The sequence below is a fragment of the Triturus cristatus genome, chromosome 6, assembly GCF_964204655.1.
Source record: "Triturus cristatus chromosome 6, aTriCri1.1, whole genome shotgun sequence".
Lineage (NCBI taxonomy): Eukaryota > Metazoa > Chordata > Amphibia > Caudata > Salamandridae > Triturus > Triturus cristatus.
The window spans coordinates 259,573,169-259,595,538 of record NC_140589.1 but is presented as its reverse complement, the minus strand read 5'-3'; the positions used below and the strand labels follow the sequence as shown (position 1 = coordinate 259,595,538).

The 22,370-nt window shown below is 46.2% G+C and overlaps 1 protein-coding gene across 1 annotated transcript in view; it reads right to left on the bottom strand.

Moving 5' to 3' along the window:
- Positions 1–22,370, bottom strand: part of LDAH (lipid droplet associated hydrolase) — a 1,007,651-nt gene that overhangs the window by 121,927 nt on the left and 863,354 nt on the right. Inside the window, exon 6 of the mRNA XM_085610617.1 lies at positions 17,032–17,114. Within this exon, the coding sequence (XP_085466743.1) occupies positions 17,032–17,114 (83 nt within the window). The remainder of the gene's footprint in view (positions 1–17,031; positions 17,115–22,370) is intronic.

Genomic DNA, 22,370 nt, shown 5'->3' with positions numbered 1-22,370 from the left:
ATCTCTTGTCAAAGGAGGGAAGAAGGTTGACCCCGGAACGAATTAGAGCAATTGCTCAAATGACTGTGCCAAGCACTCAACGAGAAGTACGTGCCTTTTTAGGTATCACATCATACTGCAGACAATGGATCCCAAATGTTTCCTTGTTAGCAAAGCCTTTGTTAGCTATCACGTGCAAAGATGTTTTGAATCCTCTGCCTTGGTCTGATGACTGTCAGAAGAGTTTTTCTGAGTTACGCGATGCGTTGTGTTCAGCTCCTGTGTTGGGTACTCCAGACTACAGTAAGCCGTTTACACTATACGTTCATGAAAGAGAGGGTTGTGCGTTGAGTGTGTTGACGCAACAATTTGGTGATAAACAGTGCCCGTGCGCGTATTTTTCTTCGACTTTAGATCCAGTAGCAAGAGCATTGCCGAGTTGTCTTAGAGCGACAGCGGCAGCTGCTGTGTCTATTCGACAGTCTGCTGGTCTGGTCATGGATAATATGTTAGTGGTAATGGTTCCACATGCAGTAGATACTCTATTGAACAGGACGAAAACTCAACATCTTACGAGTGCTAGGTTGTCAGGCTATGAGCTGACACTCTTGGCAAGCCATATCCAGATTAAAAGATGTAGTGTGTTGAATCCAGCCACATTGTTGCCGACTACTGTAGAGTCGAGTGATTCAGAACCACATGATTGTTGTTGGCGAACTGAAGAAGAAACTAAGGGTCGGATCGATTTGAAAGATACCCCGTTGTCAGATCCGGATGGTACTTTGTATGTGGATGGTTCGTGATTTAAGTTGCCGAATAGTGATGTGACTGCTGCGTATGCTGTGACGACATTGATTACGATTGTTGAGACTGAGAGAGTAAGTCAGAATTCTGCACAAGCTGCAGAGTTGATTGCGTTGACGAGAGCATGTGTCTTGGCCGAGGGAAAGAGAGTGAATGTGTTCATCGACAGTCAGTATGCGTTTGGTGTTGCACACAGTTTTGGACGATTATGGAAAGAGAGAGGATTTTTGACGTCCCACGGGACAAAAATACAGCATGGACAATTGGTGAATGAGCTTCTGGAATCACTTACTTTGCCAAAGCAAGTTGCGATTGTGAAGTGTAGCGCGCACGGGAAGGTTACGGATGATGTTGGTCGTGGTCATGCGTTTGCAGATGAGGTTGCGAAAGAGACAGCAAAGAACATGATGAGTCGAATGTATGTTGCAAGTTCTGCAAGATGGGTTACTGATGTTGGAATGTGTGAAAATACGATTGAGAGTGTGAAGGCAATTCAGAAGGAGGCTACTGAGAGTGAGAAGAATGTGTGGAAAGAAAGTATGGGTAAATTGGATTCGACTGGTTTTTGGATTGATCTGTCTGAACATCAGAGATGGATGTTACCCGATGCGAATGTGCTTGCAGTAGTTACAATGGCACATGGAATGGCACACATAAGTGCGAAGGGAATTTGCAAGTTGTTGGCCCCAGTATGGAAGAATGATGGGATTTCTAAGTGCGCGGAGAGGGTGGTTAAGAATTGCATGGTGTGACTGATGCATAATCCTGGCAAGGGAACTCCAACTCCAGCTGGTCATTTTGCTCCCGCGACTTGTCCCTTTGAGATTATTCAATTAGATTTCATTCATATGGAAAGGTGTAACAACCTTAAGTATGTCCTTGTTGTAGTTTGTGCATTTTCACGATGGATCGAAGCCTACCCCTTGAAAGATAATACAGCCCTGTCTACAGCCAAAGTCCTTCTCAAAGAGTTCTTCCCTAGGTTCGGCATGCCACGGATTGTATGGTCGGATAATGGAAGTGTTTGTGGTAAAGGTTATGAAGAGTGTGTGTATGGGTTTGGGGATTAGGCAGAAGTTCCACAGTGCTAATCATCCACAGTCCGCAGGGCTTGTTGAGGGTTATAACGGGACTCTGAAATTGAAGTTAGCTAAGATCCAAACAACTACTAGGTTGTCATGGCCAGATGCATTGCCTTTGGCTCTTCTGTCCACTAGGGCGAGTGTTCACTCTCGAGTAGGGCATAGCCCATATGAAATTGTGTTTGGTCGTCCCGCGAACGTTTGGGGAGTCCCTAGACCTAAGGAATTTACCCAGCTCGAATATCCCATGTTGATCGATTACCTTTTTATGACTTGACTGCTAAACTAAGTGCCATTCATCAACAGGTTTTTGAGGCTCTGCCAAAACCAACAGAGGGACCAGGACACAAGTTACAGCCTGGCGATTTCGTTGTCGTAAAGAACTTTGGGAAATCCAGAAACTTGGAGCCAAGATATATTGGACCGTTCCAGGTCCTGTTGTCAACACGGACTGCTCTACGATTGGCTGGAAGAAAGCATTGGGTGCACGCTGCCCATACAAAGCATGTACCGCTACCTTTACCGTATGACAAGTGGATTAGACAGGGAATTGGCAGTTCTGAGACAGAGTGTGTTCCTAGGCTTGTCCCGTTCAGCGATGCACGATTCAAAAGTCTTGAGTCAGCTAAACTGAAGAGCACTGCTGCTCCACCTGGAACTGTGCCTTTGCCCCTGGATCCGAACATTACTCCATTCAAACATTCACCTGAACAATTGAACACTGTTTTGTCATCTGGTCCTTTGTTCGAAGAGCAAACACAACCTGGAAGACATCGTTACTCTTTACGCTCCCATTCCAAGGACTAATAAAGTGAATACCCCTTTTTTTTTGTTTTCTTTTGCCTCCTCTGCCCTGACAACTCGTTTTTGGACAATTGTATTCTCCTCAGCCAGGAAGTTTGCTGTATGTGTGTTCTTGAACCGGCCATCCGGGTTCGCCGTAGGGCCGTGACGTGTGCCTAGTTTTGATTTGCAGGTTACCAGACACTAGGTCGGTTTCCCCGGTTGGTTTTTGGGAACTCCCAAGGCTAACGGACGCATTTCTGAACAGGTACAAACCAACCGCCGCGGACGGCTCGAGTAGAGGATGGAGCTTCCTGAGCTACGAGGTGTTAATACTGTGATTGAGCGTAAAGCGAAATTGCATGAAATATTGCGCAACAAATGTTTCCTGATCCAGTGTGCCCTAATGTTTTTAATTTTCTTGATAACTTTGGTGGGTGGAATTGTTTTAATTTTTGTACCTGCTATGTCTACGGTGCCTCCTCACGTTTCTTTTTCCGCTACTACTGCTTCTTCGCATTCCTTCCACCCTTTGCCTGAACACGAACAAGCTAGACGTTCTGAGTTTGTAAACAATTCGTTTATTCAACTTCTGCACCAACACCAACTAGTGATGAATACGACTAATTGCTGGGTGTGTGGTTTGATGCCGCATACCACTGATAAGGGTATCCCGTATCTAGTTCTGCCTTTTAGCTATAATGGGTCATCATGGGCATTCCAGACTATGTTCCTTTTTGCACTTGAGACCTATCCCCCGCGACCACCGCGCTCCACAAAATTTAGCTCCAGCAATAAAGCCTTGGTAAGAGGAGTTGCCGATATGAGTAGAGATATCGATGCATATTCATCCATTCCCAAGGATGAGTTGCAAGCTTATGTGGGTTGGAATGCGACTGGGTATAGCATTAGTGTGGGCGAGAATCCGCGCAAGAGTTCGTCTCCGATTTGGGTCGTACCCCACTTAGGTTGTTTTTGCTTGCAAGGCAATGGTCAGAATCCGAGAGCTCAGCTAGGGAAGAGTGACTGTACTGAAACGTACGTTTTCCCATCACAGTCTTCCCCTGCGTTTTTGGCTGCCAAGGGTACATACTTTGTCTGTTATGATCGAGCATACACATGGTTGCCCCCTGATTTTTTGGGAACATGTCATGTTGCTAACTTACTACCGCCGACATTTACTGCTGCCTCTGATTATCACAAGACTAGAGTTGTGAGAGGTGTTGTTAGTCAGGAGGATACTGCTGGTCAGGAAGCGGGAGACTTCTTCATGGGTTTCCTGCCGTTTTGGGGACCTATGGTCAATAGTAGGAACCTGAGACAACTGACTCGTGTAATTGAATCCACTGTTAATGTAATGGCTGGTGCCCTTGGTAACTTGACAGCTGAGCTTCAAGCGGATCGCCTTATGACGTTGCAGAATCGTATGGTTCTAGACGTTGTACTTGCAGATCGAGGAGGAGTATGTAATGATCCGATCGAGTTGCTATGTTTTCATTCCGGGTAATGCTCTGACAGTTTATGAGGCCATTTCCAAACTGCATAAGATCTCTGATTCTATACATGTGGATGAAGGAGAGTGGTCGCTAACCGGATGGGTTTGGAATCTATTATCTGCGTGGGGATGGAAGATTCTGATGGTCATTGGGGTTGTTTTAGTTCTCCTGTTTTCGTGCTGTCTCTGTGTCCAGTGTGGTCCTGCCTTATGTGGCATTTGTGCTGCGACATGTATAAGAAGGCCGCCTGTTACTAGAGAGATACTGATGGAAAGGATGATGCTTCAGCAACACCTCAGTGATTTGATGAAAATAGGTATCGACTCAGATATCGATTAGTGCTTGCCTATCTAAGGGCAAAAGGAGGGTCTGAGGTTCCGTGAAAACTGGACCCGTATTTTGGAACTAATGGTAATGAGACGATTTCGGTATTAGTGAATCACAAGTGATGAGTTTAGTATGGGCGAGTGTTTTCGCAACGCTGCACTGAAGGATTTGTCATATATTGCTGGTTTTCGTGTTCAAACCTACGGGTTTCATTTTGTGCACGACGTCCATTTTGTATCATTGCCCTCACATAGTCAGTGAATGGGCGATGTCCGAGCGATGACCCTGTTTGGGTAACCTCACGAGGACACGTATTCCTAAGTGCACGTTCTGCTGAATTCCGCATGACTTGGCGAAAGCTGACTCTGCCGCCCGAAGCTGACCCTGCCACACCGGTTTTCTGTCTTGTCCTGCTTGAGCAAGATTGCTGACCCTGATACAATAGACCACGCTTCTTTTATTTGCCTACGAATATGTCTTATCTGACTCTCCTATTTTCTGCATCTGTCCCTGTATTTCCCTCTAGCCTTTTATGATGAGGAGGTGACCAATTTTGTTATGGGGCGGTCCGGCCTTTTAATAGAGGGATGTCAGAATTGTGTGATTGAAGGCCGGACACCTGGAGATGGGAATGTGATGTTGTGTGATCTTATTGTTTGGAATACAGAAACGGGAATAATTGTAAACTTGTAGGAATGTTTGCCCGAGGCATAATATTCAGTATTTAAGGAGCAACCTGCTTTGTACAAATCGAGCAGTCTCCGTAGAATCTATCTCGTATGATACTTCTGTGACTTCTGTTCCTGACTGCAGTCATTAAAAAGATCTTTCGACGCCAGAGGATGATTCCCGTGTCTCTGTTTGTTTAGTACGCCAAAACAGATGAACCCCAAAGGTCTCAGGTGTTGTCCCCTGGCACCGCTGGGTCTTAAAAATTGCCCTGTCCTTCATCTGGAGGGTGGCTGTGTATGTCACTCTGGACAGGAGGGCACATTCATTCACACACTCTGGGAATGCACAGTAATCCAGAGATACTGGGAACGGTTGGTGCACCGTATGGAAGAAGCATTGGAGCAATAGGTTAACTGTAACATCAAGCTGGCATTGTTGAATGTCTGGGGCCCAACAGTTTTGACTTCCAAAGAACACACATGGGTCACGCTTGGGCTCATGGTCGCCAAAAGGAACATTGTGCGGCTGTGAAGATCTCCGCATCCACCTAAGATAGTTGACTGGGCCAATGATATGGACTGGTTTATGGTGACAGAAAAGTCCATCTATGATGCCAGGGGGTGCCCGAATAAGTGGACGCAAATATGGGGACAGTAGAATACTTATAGGGGGGAGATTTGTGAGCTGCCTAGATCTGGGGAGGCCACTGAAGGGGAGTTACGACACTGAGAAATTGGTTATTGTGAATTACTGTTTGATATATGCACTGCCAGAAACCTTCTTAAATATAACATGTATACTGATGATCTGTTTATCAGCTGCTTTCAACATGTAACGTGCCTGTTTCTTTAATAAAAATTAATATTAAAAAAACTATATATTTACATACATAAACATTGTTTTGTATATAATTTTTTCCAGTGTATAACAATATTTCCCCCCGATATTTGTGTACTTACCATTATATGTATAGAAAAAGGAAATTTTTGTGATCGATATTTTTGACACAATGTTTATGGCTTCGATATTCTGTCCCTAAACCCCTAATCAGTTTCATTGTGCTTATATTCAGAAAGGGTTCTTAAGTTAAACCTGCATGCTATAGACCAACATCTGATACATATTTCTTTATCAGACTAAATCATACATGGCTAAGCATTTTTATTTGATACAACATATCAGGAATGGCTTACATATGGGAACAGAGCTGCTGACATGCATCTAAATTTGCGTTTAACACATGCACAGCAGCAGTATGTCATTTGAATAACAATTTATTTGTAACTCATGGGCTTGCAGACTGTTTTTGATGTAGTTTGTGGAAGCACATTGTGGTACAGATGCTATTCTGATGAAATATAAAATGGCCAATTAAAAAGAAATATTGTAAGAGACAAATGTAATGTTAATTGACCACTTCAATGTAAGGATTGCAAGTCCTCCAGGATTGTGAACTTTCCCTCTTATTTTTATTATTCAAAAAAATAAAATGAAACACCCAATTTTCCAGTTTCCCCAAAACCACACTAGTTTTGTCAAAGGCAGAAAGAACATCAGGAAATCATTTTAGGGTTTGAAAGCTTCTGCAGCTGATGTTTTCTAAAAATGAATTCTAGAAAGTCCAAAGTTATGCCACAATGCTTAAGAAGAATGCCAAGCACAAGTCTGGCCTTAAAAGTTAATGACCTAGTGCTCTACTTATTAGGGGCTAATGACTAAGTGACTTACTTCAGTGACAATATTTCTGTGGTATCGGTTGTATGACGTTACAAAGCATTCCGTTACAACGCATACTTTTACCCCGACTTGTTGTCGGGGGTGTGCTGGAAGTTGGAATAGGGTAATTTACTATTCCAACTCCGGTGTGTGCAACAGTAGGGAAGGTGTTGGAGTTAACTCCAACACCTTCTATCCCCTGCAACAAGCCTTTCATGTTGTAACGACATGCGTTGTGATGGCATCCGTTGTAATGCTTCCGTTGTAAAGGCTGTTTCCCGTAGTATACTTTGCCTGCCTACAGACTCCTCACATATTGCATTTGCCAAAGCACCTGACTTGAATCAAAGCAAGTGAAATAGCTCCTGTGCTGGTAGGTGATGCCCTAGCTTCTACTAGAATCCAGTACCTCCCCAGATGTGACATCAAACATACATATGATGCCACCATTGACCCTGTCACCAGGTAGGTCGCCCCCCCAGCCGCCACACGGTCCTCCTGTGCCGCTGTCCCACTGCCGCTACCCGCTTTGATCTGACCACCTCTCCAGCTCCGAGGTCGGACTTGCATTGCCTGTGCTCTTTATTTTGTGTCTCCTAATTGTGATTACATCTCTTGTTGCCACTGATTGTTTTCCATTTACTGTCGCTTACTAGTGCCCTTTGTGCCCTCTCCCCCTGCCCCCTTTTTTCTTCTGTATCACCAACCCGATCCCCTCCCTCGCGCTTTCCCGCTGCTGCGTCCCTTGCGGTCCCGCCCCCTGGTGTCCCATTGGCCGCCCCACTCCCGCCTCCCAGCTGCTCCTCCCTTCCACAGCCACTCATATGGAGGCTGCGCGGTGGTAAAGGGAGCGACCCTTGACCCTGTCACCACGTAGGTCACCCCCCAGCCGTCACACGATCCTCCTGTGCCACTGTCCCGCTGCCGCTACCCGCTTTGATCTGACCGCCTCTCCAGCTCCGAGGTCGGACTTGCATTGCCTGTGCTCTTTATTTTGTGTCTCCTAATTGTGATTCCTTCTCTTGTTGCCACTGATTGTTTTCCATTTACTGTCGCTTATTGGTGCCCTTTGTGCCCTCCCCCCCCCCCCTGCCCCCTTTTTTCTTCTGTATCACCCACCTGCTCCCCTCCCTTGCGCTTTCCCGCCAATGCGTCCCTTGCGGCCCTGCCCCCTGGTGTCCCATTGGCCGCCCCACTCCCGCCTCCCAGCTGCTCCTCCCTCCCACAGCCCCTGGCCAAAGGCGAGCCCGTCAGCGCCCGGCGCCAGAACCCCTGGCCCCCGCCAAAGCCAGGAAACCCGACTGAAATACAACGCTGCCGCCCTCAAAGCACTCAACACTGGACGACCATCTGCCTGCTACCGAGCCACCCCGAAGCGCACCCACGGACCCTTCTCCTGCCTAGGCTGCAAATTCACCTGCGTCCGAAACTGCACCCCACCATCCGGACCAGGCAACAACAACCACCTCAAGTGCATCCTGCTCAACACCCGCTCCGTCCACAAGCACGAGGTCGAACTCTGGGACCTCCACAACACAACAGCGCCAGACGTTGCCTTCCTCACGGAAACCTGGATGAACGCCTCCTTAGCCCCCGACATCGCCATAGCCATCCCGGACGGCTACAAGATAATTCGAAAGGACCGCGTAAACCAAACCGGAGGAGGAATCGCCATCATCCACAGGAGCACCATCAGCGTCTTGACCAACTCCGAAGATACCCTCACCACCGCCGAACACCTACGCTTCCAGATCCGTACCGACCCCAAGACCACCCTCAGAGGAACCCTCATCTACAGACCACCAGGCCCACGCACACAATTCAGTGAAGCCATCGCCGACCTCATCAGCCCACATGCCCTCGCCTCATCAGACTACATCCTCGCAGGGGACCTAAACTTCCTCCTGGAGAACAACAACGACAATAACACCACCACCCTGCTAGACAACCTCGCCAACCTCGGACTCAAGCAACTGGTGAACACTCCCACCCACTACGCCGACCCCATCTTCTCTGCCAGCGGCCATGTTACCTTCAGCCACTCCACCGGACATCACGGGACCGACCACAGCTGCATCCATTTTTCCTTCAAGAAGACCACATCCCACCACCACCCGCAACAGATCCCCCGCAGATGCTGGAGCAAAGTCACCACTGACCAGCTAACCACATCACTGAGCCAGAACCCACCTATCAACACCACGGACACCAACGACGCAGCCCTCAACCTCACACAGTGGATCATCAACTGCGCCGACACCCTTGTACCAATGAAGAACCCTCCAGGCAAGCCCGGCAACAGGAAAGCCACATGGTTCACCGACGACCTCAAAGAATCGAAGAAATCACGCCGAACCCTCGAGAAAACCTGGCGCCACGAACAGACGACAGAAAACCTGACAGCCCTCAAGAACGCCACTCGCAAACACCACCAGCTGATCCGCACCACCAAAAAGACATCGTTCAAAGAGCGGCTGGACAACAACGTACACAACAGCAAGGAACTCTTCAGCATCGTAAAAGAGCTCTCCAACCCCAGCGCCAACAGCAACGACATCACACCGTCACAAGACCTTTGCGACTCCCTCGCCACGTTCTTTCACCGCAAGATAGCCGACAAACACGACAGCTTTGGCGCTCAGACCCCGCCCCCAGCCACAGAACCAACTCCCCCTAACACCACCCTAAGCGGCTGGACTCCCATCAGCACTGAAGACACCACCCACGTTATGAACACCATCCACTCCGGCTCTCCTTCCGACCCATGCCCTCACCACATCTTCAACAAAGCCGACACCATCATCGCACCCCACCTCCGGAACGTCATAAACAACTCCCTCACGCCCGCCACCTTCCCAGAGAGCTGGAAGCACGCTGAGAACAACGCCATACTGAAGAAACCCCCGGCGGACCCTAAAGACCTCAAAAACTTCCGCCCCATCTCCCTTCTTTACTTCCCCGCTAAAGTCATCGAGAAGACCGTCAATAAACAGCTGACTGCATTCCTCGAGGCAAATGGCTCCCTTGACCCATCCCAATCCGGATTTCGAGCCAACCACAGCACCAAGACCGCCCTCATCGCAGCCACAGAAGACATCAGGACCCTGCTTGACAACGGAGAAACAACCGCTCTCATCCTCCTAGACCTCTCAGCCGCCTTTGATACAGTCTGCCATCTCACCCTAACAACCCGCCTCCACAACGCGGGGATTCAAGGTAATGCCCTGGACTGGATCACCTCGTTTCTCTCTGACAGAACCCAGAGAGTCCACCTTCCTCCCTTCCGCTCAGCGGCCACCGAGATCATCTGCGGCGTACCCCAAGGCTCTACGCTCAGCCCAACCCTCTTCATTATCTACATGAGCCCCCTCGCCGCCATCGCATGCAAATACAACCTGAACATAATTTCATACGCCGACGACACCCAGCTGATACTCTTCCTCACCAAAGACCCAGCCACCGCCAAAGCCATCCTCCAGGAAGGAATGAAAAACGTCGCGGAATGGATGAAACTCAGCCGTCTCAAACTGAACTCAAACAAGACGGAGGTCCTCATCCTCTGACCAACCGAATCCGCCTGGGACGACTCCTGGTGGCCCACAGCGTTGTGCACCGCACCTACACCCATGGACCACGCACGCAACCTGGGACTCATCCTGGACTCCTCCCTCACGATGACCAAGCAAGTCAACGCCATCTCATCCTCATGTTTCAACACCCTGTGCATACTCCAAAGGATCTTCTGGTGGATCCCTACCGAAACCAGAAAGACGGTCACCCAGGCCCTCGTCACCAGCCGACTGGACTACGGGAACGCCCTTTACGCAGGAACCACAGCCAAACTTCAGAAAAGGCTCCAGCGCATACAGAACGCATCCGCACGACTCATCCTCGACATCCCTCGCCACAGCCACATATCTGCCCACCTCAGAGACCTGCACTGGCTTCCTGTCAGCAAAAGAATCATGTTCAGGCTCCTCACCCACGCACACAAAGCGCTCCACAACACGGGCCCCAATACCTCAACAGCCGCCTCACGTTCCACACTCCAAACCGCCAGCTCCGCTCCGCTAGCGTCGCCAGTGTACCACGGATCCGGAGAACCACCACCAGAGGAAGATCATTCTCTTACCTGGCTGCCAAGACGCGGAACTCCCTACCCACCCACCTACGAATGACCCATGACCATCTCAACTTCAGGAAACACCTCAAGACCTGGCTTTTCAAGCAGTAACATCACCCCCCCCCTCACTTCAGCGCCTTGAGACCCCCACGGGTGAGTAGCGCGCTTTACAAATGTATTGATTGATTGATTGATTGACCATGGTGGTCTGAAGTGAATTCTGGTACTTTTTTCCACTTCCTTAGTGGTGGAAACAAGGTTGAAGAAAGTTTAAAGAAAGAAGTGCAGAAAAAATTTACTTGGAACCTTAGCAAACAAACGACTCCTCAGAACCGGAGGAAGAGCAGGAGCAATGTGCAAGTAGATAGAGCGCCTACCAGAAACACTGTTACTGAAGTTAAATATCATATTCTTCTGATGAATAATTCTATCTGCAAAATCATTACCTTATCAATCAATACCTCGCAGCCTTCCTCCCCGAGCCGCTACAGCCCTAGGAACCACTCCCCAGGAGCCTTTTTTGTAGTAAGGGGAGGGGGCATGCGCTTCCCCTCCCTGAGCCACTTCGGGCCCCGGAAGGAATATGCTACTTACCAGTATGCATCTGTTCTTGGCATGTAGAGCTGCAGATCTATACACTGTGCATAGATCGCCATCTGGTGTTGGGCCCGGATGTTTGCAGTTTGTTTTTCCTCTTGGAAAGTCTTTGGGAGTCACGAGGTCGGTGATTCCTCCTCTGGTTAGTATTGCGCATGGGCTTCGGCTCCATCCTCAGATTGTTTTTCGCCAGTAGGGAAAGATGGAGCGTAGTGGTAACTGTAAAGAAACCCAAAGACTGGAACGGATACAGGTAGCCGGGGAGGCGGGTGGGCGTGTATAGATCTGCAGCTCTACATGCCAAGAACAGATGCATACTGGTAAGTAGCATATTCCGTTCGAGGCATATGAGCTGCAGATTATACACTGTGCATAGATTAAATAGCAGTACCCAACCCTAGCGGCGACCACCGGCATCCGTTGCAGTTATCAGAAACAGTGTTTTTAGTACAGCTTGGCCCACACTAGCTTGTTGCTTGGTTTGCACATCTACACAATAATGTTTTGTGAAGGTGTGTGGTGTTGACCATGTCGCTGCTTTGCAGATGTCATCTAGTGGTATGTTCCCTAGGAAAGCCATAGAAGCCCCTATCTTCCTTGTAGAGTGGGCTTTAGGGGGAACCGATAGCGTTCGTTTTGCCTTGTGGTAGCAAATCTGTATGCATTTTACAATCCACCTTGCTATCCCTGATTTGGAAATAGGGTTGCCTTTGTGTGGTGGGGAGAAGGAAACAAATAGCTGTTTGGTTTTCCTGAAAGGTTGTGTTCTCTGGATGTAGTAAAGTAAAGCCTTTTTAACATCCAGTGTGTGTAAGGCTCTTTCCGCAACTGTTTGGGGTTGCGAGAAAAAGGCTGGTAATTCTACTGACTGGTTTAGATGGAATGGAGAAATGACTTTGGGTAGAAATTTGGGATTGGTGCGGAGTACAACCTTGTTGTGATGCTTCTGAAGAAAAGGTTCTTGTATAGTGAGTGCTTGTATTTCACTAACTCTTCTGAGGGAAGTGATGGCCACTAGGAAAGCTGTCTTCCATGTGAGGAATTGCAGCTCGCACTTATGTAATGGTTTGAAAGGGGGTCCCATTAACCGTGTGAGGACTATATTCAAGTTCCAAACAGGTGAGGGTGGCACTCTGGGTGGAATTACTCTTTTGAGGCCTTCCATAAAGGCTTTGATGGCAGGCACTTTGAAAAGTGAGAGGTGCTGCCTGTTTTGTAAATAGGCAGCAATTGCAGCAAGGTGTAACCGAATGGAGGTATATGCTAGGTTACACCTTTGTAAATGGAGTAAATAACATATAATGTGTTGTATGGATACATTTAAGGGATTGATTGCGTTGTTGTGGCAGTAAACAACAAATCTTTTCCACTTTGCTGCATAGCACGCCCTAGTAGTAGGGCGTCTAGCTTCCCTGATAATATTCATGCAATCAGGGGGAAGGTTAAGGTATCCGAATTCTAGGACCTCAAAAGCCAGATCGCAAGGTTGAGTTGAGCTGGGTCCGGGTGCCTGATCTCTCCATGGTTCTGGGTTAGGAGGCATGGTGAGAGGCGTAGCTTTTGGTGTGGTACTACCGAGAGTTCCAGCAGCGTGGTGTACCACGGTTGTCTGGCCCATGTTGGAGCTACTAGGATCAGAGTTAGGGAATGCTGCTATAGCTTCCGCACCACTAATGGAATTAGTGGGAGAGGTGGAAAAGCGTATGCAAATTTGTTTGACCAGTTCATCCATATCGCATTGCCTTCGGACAATGAGTGTGGATATCTGGCGGCGAAGCTTGGGCATTTTCTGTTTTCGTGGGTGGCGAATAGGTCTATGTGTGGATGCCCCCACTTCTGAAAGAACGGGTGAAGAACCTTTGGGGGAAGTTCCCACTCGTGGATTTGCTGTGTCTGTCTGCTCAGCAGATCTGCCACGGTGTTTTGGACTCCTGGGACGTGCTGGGCTAGGAGAAAAATCTTTTGTGGAATCGCCCATCTCCATATGCTCTGTGCTAACTGAGAGAGCTGTGGAGAGTGTGTGCCCCCCTGTTTTTGAATGTAGTACATGGCAGTCATGTTGTCTGTGCGAATGAGGACTGCCTTGCCTGAAATCTGCGCCTGGAAGGATTTTAGGGTGAGGAAGATCGCCAGTAACTCCAGATGGTTTATGTGGAGTAACTTCTGTTGCGGCGTCCATGTGCCCTGTGCTGTGAGATGTAACAGATGAGCTCCCCAGCCGGAGAGCGATGCATCTGCCGTTAGGATTATTTGTGGGACCGGGTCCAGGAACGGTCGACCCCTGGAAAGGTTTGTGGTGTTCCACCACTGCAGAGAGCGATGGGTGCGACCGTCTACCAACACCAGATCTGTCAGTTTTCCCTGGGCCTGGTTCCACTGGCGCGCCAAGCACTCTTGGAGTGGGCGCATTTGGAGTCTTGCATGGGGTACTATGAAGATGCAAGAGGCCATCATCCCTATGAGCTGCGTAAACACTCTTGCTGGGAGAGAATGTTGGGATAGGAATTTTTGACGCAGTGCTTGTATTTTTGCAATCCTGGCAGGGTTGGGATAGACTATGGCCTTTGAGGTGTCTATGGTGGCACCGAGATATTGTTTTGTGTGTGATGGTACCAGGTGGGATTTTTGATGGTTCACCGTGAAGCCTAGCTGGTGAAGTAGTTGGACTGTAGCGGCGGTATGTTGCACACATTGTTGGTAGGACGTGGCTTTTATCAGCCAATCGTCCAGATAGGGGAAGACGTGAATGTGCTGTCTTCTGAGATCGGTGTGGGGAAACTTGGACCCACATCGAGGGCACTTCTTGAAGTCTTTGATGATATATCACCTGATGGTGAACACTTCATTACTTTTTTGTAAAGGTTCTCAGTAATGAAGTGTTCACCATCAGGTGATATATCATCAAAGACATGCTGTCATGGCCGCCAGGGAGAGAGGTATCATGATCTCAACCTAATGAGTTCTTCGTTGCTGCCCATGACTATGTGTTCCTCCAATAAAATCCTGGGATTATGCATTCAAAATCTGTGTAATGCCGAATGCCGAGTTGATCAGCACTGAGGAAGGCTTGATGCCGAAATGCATTTGCTGAATAAATCTACCTGAAACGTGTCCCGTGAGTGCTTTGCATCTTTCTTGGAGCCTGATATTTTAACGTGACTTACCCACACGTCTGAGATGAATGGCACCCGCCGTGAGTTCAGCAGTTTATGGGTGAGACTTGGAGCGTCTATTTAACATTGCATGAACCGCCGAGGATCAAAGAGAGCTATCCTGTCAGCCACTGCTGCCAATTATCGAATTGGAGGTTGCCAGTAATCCATACTGAAGCCTGTGGGGTGTGCAACATTTGAATTTTAGGCAGGCGAGGGACTGGAACAAATGACTGTGGCACCGGCAATCTGGAGGCACAATGGCTGATTCAGCTTTGGGGGACTGGATATGTCATGAGGCATGTGAGCAACATCTAACATTTCAATTGTAAATTGTCTATGAGAGACTGAGAACCTTCACAAAAAAGTAATGAAGTGTTCACCATCAGGTGATATATAATCAAAGACATGCTGTCATGGCCGCCAGGGAGAGAGGTATCATGACCTCAACCTAATGAGTCCTTCGTTGCTGCCCATGACTTTGTGTTCCTCCAATAAAATCCTGGGATTATGCATTCAAAATCTGTGTAATGCCGAATGCCGAGTTGATCAGCACTGAGGAAGGCTTGATGCCGAAATGCATTTGCTGAATAAATCTACCTGAAACGTGTCCCGTGAGTGCTTTGCATCCGCACGTTTGAGATGAATGGCACCCGCCGTGATTATATATATATATATATATATATATATATATATATATATATATATATATATATATATATATATATATATATATATATATATATATATATATATATATATATATATACACATACATACATATTTATATATAAAAAATACCTGTTGGACTGAAAAAACACAGCTAAAATTAAGTAATTGTAAAAGGAACCAAAAATAAATAAAGCCATGAAATCTTACAGTTATGCAAACCATAATTTTTGCCACACAGCATATGTTGCTATTTGTTCGACAGTGTCTTAGTTTCTCACATCAGCCAAGTGTTGTACTGATTATGGTGGGCAGCATCAGTTTTGGTGTTTGTTGCATACCAGAAATTACGAATTTAAAGGCGTTTTCCATTTCATGTTCATTTTAAGATAACTAACCATTGACTTTAGTTTTTTCAGCAAATGTAAACGTTCTTATTATGATGTACTGCATTCATCAGCCATTGACCTGTACGGTGCTGTGCACAGTCATTGGCCAAGCCCAGTGGGGGATGGCCACAAGGGCTGCCTAGGTCCTGCATCCTATTCCTGCTGAACAAGAACTTTTGCTACGAGCATTGGAGGTTTGGTCCAAGTCCTGATCTTTAGTCAGTCCATACATCCAACCAGGGTACTCCATCAAACATAATCTTAATTGTTTTTATTCAGTAAAAATCACATTACTCACATAAATCACAATTTTATGGAGGTAAATCACCACCCCCCAAGTTCATTACCATGCTCTGAGTGGCCATTAGCATTCTCCTGGGATTGTCCTGGACTCATAGGGCCACTCCTTTCTGTAAATGTTTTACACTGGGCAAAAGTCGCAATTTTGACCAATTGAGATTTTCAAGATTGCAAGAAAAAATAGATCCCTTTCAACAGCTCATCATAGTTCTCAAAAAATTCAAAAGTGTTTGACAGAAATTGAGATTTCAGAAATCTCAAATTAAAACAGCAAAGATTGTAAAAAATGTTAGCTCTTTTAAGCCCACCCAGTACCTTTTACAAACGCTAGTATGTCACAAACTACTGAATTAATTTACAACAAACCAACAAAAGCCTGCTGTCAATGCACAAATTCTGAGTAAAATTCTACTTTCATGCTAAGTTTCAGGTCAAGTTAGCGAAATGACTTGTGAGAGCTAAAATGGTAAAACCCACTTGAATGTTTTTCCCCTACATCAAACTGAATGAATTTTGGCTTGCCAGATCTTTGCTGCCTACTCTAAAGGAGTGCCAAATATGCTGTGGAGCTGCCCATGGGGTCCAAAGGTATTGCATAAAATGGCTTTTCAATGTGAAGTGTGGCTGAACAATTGCTGTACAGTGGCGAGTACCACTGTGTTTATCTTGCTAAGTTTTAGACCAGCAGTCAAATTTATTAAAAGGAAATGAGGACTAAAAACATGCCTTTTCTGTGTAAAGTGTGATGTAACCTTACTTAAAGAGTGTCATGCATACACATTCATCATTCAGTAAAAAAAAATATGTTAAAGCAATCTAGACTTGTCTAAAGAAGTCATCAGGTATATTTTGTACAATATCACTATGAAAAGAAAATATATAGTTATAAACAATTCTAAGAAGGCTAACAAGTCACTTATACATTACTGAGTTTATTGTTACCTTCTTTAGATGTTGCTTAATAGTCAGGTTGTCTCTATCCATGACCTTCACCATTTCCTGGCTTCCCATGTACATGGCATTTGCTGAGAAAAAACACATTTACAGTTTATAGTACTTATCCTTAATGTCAAAATGTCTAACAGTAATCTCAATCATCTAGAAATGTCATATTGATCATAAACCATTCACAGCTCAGCATTTCAATCAGTATTTTACAGACAATGCTCAGAGACTTACTGTGTCACTATTGCAGACAACATGTAAACATTAAAGTGCAAGGGTTATGGTTTTTTTGTGTGAATCACACTCAGTATCAGAAAACGCACACAATCAATACCAACAATTCAGGTGGCACAACTCATATCCAAACTGGCGTCCAATTATGATGTATCTGGACCCAACAGATAGAGCCAAATTCATAGTATAGCAAAGTTTTACAGACAAAAAACACAGCAAACCCCAACTACAAGTCTGCATGGCTCACACAGAACAGGAGAAGTATGGCATTTAGCATGCATCCACTTAACACTCCACCACCCTCTACCCCATCCCCTGGTAACCATAACTCTGTTAACATATCCATTAATGATTGAGAAATAAAGCTTATTGATTTAAAAACAATAATTGTTGAAACAAGCAGGCATGGATAAGACCGATAACCAAAGCATCACAATCAAGACAGAGTCAACCTCGAGTCATCTAGGGTAGGTCCATTGGATATAGGGGAAAGACCTTTTTCTTAAAGGAAATCTCACTCTCTGAATGTTATCTAGTTGCATGCTTTATCATTGAGTTTTTTCCCAATACTCTGAGGGTCGGAGCATGCTGCTACCTTTTTCCTTACAAGGCAGCACTTGTTAAGGTTTTCGACCTAGCGAACTGTGAGATTTCATCCACACAACGGATTGTCCTAGAGAAAGGACTAGTTTTTGTCACAACACCCAGTTTCGACAAGTTCAAACTGCTGAGCGAGGTGTGAGAATTGATGCGCAAGATTAAACTACACACTTTCTTCATGGACACCAACACACCAGATGAAAACAGTGGAGACAGTGAACTGAATAACAAGTCCAAGTTTGTACCCACTACCTCGACCATCCCAGTATAGATTCTGACATTTGAAATGGCAATCCTAAAGGACACTGACAATCTCCACAGTAAAGATAGAAAGACCTTTCAAAACATATCAAGGCGAGAGAGACAGGCTCTCAATCAGCTCAAACAGAATCAAATGATAACTATCAACCCAGCTGATAAAAGGGGAGGGATCATCCTCAAAAGTTCTACAGATTACAGGGCAGAGTGCTTAAGACTGTTGTGGGACACAAAGAACTATAAAGTACTCCATTCTGACTCCACTGCGAGCTTGATCAGTGAGATAAAAATAAAGCGAGTGGGAACCTTTGGGTCACCAAAAGGGAGGCCGATTTTTCAGATTAGTACCAGCCCCACAACACCATACTTCTATACCCTCCTCAAGGTGCGTACAAATGTTACACTGCTCCCGGGGTAGCCCATTGTGTCGGGCATACAGGTCAAAAACGTGATCCTAATCAACAGACACAATAGAAAGCACTGTCATATTAAAAGACAGATCTACCTAAGCCTACCCTCATTATAGAAACACAGTTTTATATTCTAGATCTCTGGGAATAGTGGGGGACCCCATACGTGGCATACATAGGTAGTTGTTCTACATCTCAGGAAGCTGAGCTCTCTCTCATCTCAGGACCTTTGCTCTGAGAATGTGTCCTCTCTATTTTCAAAACAACGAATCCCAGCTTATATGATAAGAATTGCATGTTCAGGTGGCCAACAGCATGGCCGGGTAGCCGCATCTTCTGCGAGCTCCGCTGGCCCCATCTGTAATCCTGATAATATCCTGCTCCTCATCTCCGTTCCCTCGATCAGACTCAAATCGGAGGGCGAGCTGAAGCGTCGAGGCGCGGAGGGGAGCACCTTAAGACACCTCGTATGAAGGAAAGGAGGCTTCTCTTGGCGAACTGGGAGACGTGCGGTCATACCCAAGATGGCAGCGGTGGCGATGTCATTGAAGCTGCGGATCGCGTCGCAGGGTAGCGGGCCGTTGCCCTGGAGAAGTAACCTACGGTCTGCGGGCAGTGCCAAGTAGCGGGGCACCGCGGCGGGCTTTTTCATTCCGGAAAACATCACCGGAGCAGCACACGGCGGTGCCATGAAGGGCACAGGGAGCAGCAGTCCAGCACGAACTTGGGAGCGGGGATCTGCCAGCGGTGGTGGCAGCCAGACCCGTGGCGGACAAGAGACACCGGCGGAGGGGCGCATAATATTGCATGTGCTCTCTGAGGGATTGCTGGTGAGGAGGGGCCGCTTGACGTGTGACGCACAGGCTGGGCTCTGCGCGGCGGCTGTGACAACCCCCGCCCGAGGTTACAGGGACTCGGCCGTGTTTCAGAGGCACCACAAGGGACACATCACTGCCAGACATGGGGGACCACGAATGGTGTCACTAGCGCACCGTGGCAGAGCTCTTGGAGGACAGGCCCTGCATTGTTTGGAGCGTGGGGACGCCCCATAACAGAGCCTGGAGGTGAGGGAGCTTACCCCCTTGAGGCCATATTGCTTCAACAGCCAGCAAGGCATGCTGTCCTACCCACGTGGAGGAGGTGAATTTCACTAGGTAGGAGACCCGCCCACCACACACTGGTGCTAGCTGCGAGGTCTGCGAGTTGAGTAGTGCCCACGGTGGTGCAACGCATGCGAACAGTCTAAGGCCTGGAAGGTGAGCCCAAGAAGCGCAGTGCCTGTGGCCCTGGGGTCCCCCCGGCTGTGAACCCTGCGGAGTGTATGCACCATTGTCTACGGTAAAAAACGTCTTGATAATACAACAGGCATCACAGAATGGAGACCTTATAGAAACACATGACAACGGATCGCTCCCTATTAGACAAACATCACAATCTATTGATATAAGTTCAACGAATAGAAATAACATCAAAAAACTAACTAGGGAAGAAGAAACTGGAAATGGGAATCCAAAATCAACCACTGTAGAGGAAATCCGCAACCTTGGAGGGCGGAAAGCTGTCCTTCCCATACCAGAGCAAGCACCAGTGACCATAACACAAGGACAAGAATTCGTACAAAGTCACTATAACGAACACAATAACGAACCTAGTTGCATGGCTACATTAAAAGATACATCAAAAGACGCATCAAATATTGTCTGGTTTACCCCAGAGTACATCTCAAAAGGCAAGCATGATATATTGAATAGAGGTAACATCTTACGACTGTTAGCTCATATTCCATCTTTAACAGGTATCACAACTCAGGACCTGGATTCTATTCAATTTCAAGCGGAAGCTGGCACGAAGGTCGAAAAAACGAAAGCAACATGGACAACACCCTTAGTTGCACAAAATTTTTTGGCAGAAACTAAGATCTTTAAAGATTGGGGAATAACAACTGCCCCATTTATAAAACCAAAATATCCTGACCTATTAATTCCGGTGGTTGGAGTAAGAGAACAGCACTCCGCTAACGGGAAGGTACAAGCTGTACTTAGAGGCGCTAAAGGGATGGAAGGAGTAAGTAGTGCGGAAGATCTTAGGGTTACGGGTTGTACCCTTGCCGGCACTTCACCTAGCTTTATCGATCTAGATGGATTTCAAGAACAATAAACAATCAGCTAAACTGACAAATGGGAAACCAAAAGGAAATAAAAATGCAAAACCAATTAAAAATATGCTCATGGAACATTAATGGTCTTGCTTCCAAAATGATTGATTTGGACTTTGTTAACTATTTACAATCTTTTGACATTATATCCCTCCAAGAAACATGGCAACTAGAACCTCCACACCTGCATGGATTTCTTCGCTTTTTTACTAGTGCAGTGAAAACAGCAAAATTTGGTCACCTTCAAGGGGGGCTAGTGTCTTATGTCTCGGTTGCAAGTGGCTATGATGTTAAGGATTTAGGCCTTTCTTCCCCAGATTTAAATATAATAAACTTGTCTTCCTCAACTCAAAGCAAGAAAGGTCTGGATCTAATTCTGATAAATGCCTATATCCATCCAAAAAGAAAAGGAAAGGCCACAAAAGATCTATACAAATGCCTTGATGACATCATAACTGACACTTCAACAACTGATATCATGATTACCGGAGATTTTAATCTCAACCTGATGGGAATCTCATCGAGTGATGTGAGCCGCAATTTAAACATAGCCTGGAATATTCCATATCAAGAGGCTACATTAACATCCTCACAAGCCAAGCTTGGAGAGGCGGTCTTAGAGACTCTTGAACATTATAATCTCAGAGCACTGAACGGGAGATTTAGCGGAGACACTCCGCCAGCGTGTACATTCTACTCTACAAGAGTAAGTAAAATTCTGGACTATACCTTTATGTCACTGTCTCTATTTCGCCTCATTGCTTCATTTAAAATAGGGGAAAAGGCAGACAGCGATCACTGTCCCCAGGAAATTATATTTAATATCATGAAACCAAAACTCGAACAATCGTTGGTACCAAATGAGTCAATTTATACCATCAACTACAAAAGGATCAAGTATTCAGCAATAATGGATGGAGATATAGAAGCAAGAGCAAAGCAACACTTTGAGGAGAGAACCGGGGCAAGCGAGGTTGAGAAATGGGAAAGCTTTACATCCAACATGGCAGGTTATACCACAACTCTGAAAACCCAATATATAAAGAAGGCTAGCAACATTCTCCTTCTCACAAAAGATCATAGAACTAAAATAAAGAGCACAAAAAAAGATATCGCACGAACAATACGCCAACTTAGACACCTACCAAACGACATAGTAAGACATTCCTATCTGCAAGAACTAAAATCATCCTTAAAAAAAATCAAAAGGGAAGCAAATAGATCAATTGAGGAAAACCTGTGGGCAAAATTATATTCTGATATCAAGCTGAACGACGGGGCAACATTTTGGAAAACAATTAACTCCTTTATGAATCCTGGGCACGAAGGAGTCTCTTCAAACATCAGTCAACAAACATGGGTAAACTATCTTAAAGATCATTTTTCACAACATAATACTAATAATTCGACGACAGCTGCTGATGACAACAAATGATTTTCTTTGTGCGATACTAGATATAATCAGACAGCACGAAGCATTGATATAGGCTCAATAAAACTTCGAAAACTAATTGAGTGCCAAATTAAAAAAGGGAAGCGGGCCGGGGCGCCAGGCCCGAATGGCATTCCCCCTATTTTGCACAAATTGAACGAAAAGGAATGGGCTGGAGCCCTTCTACCTTTGTTTTTGGCAATCAAACATCTAAATGTTTTGCCTGCCTCCTGGAAGGGTTCAATCA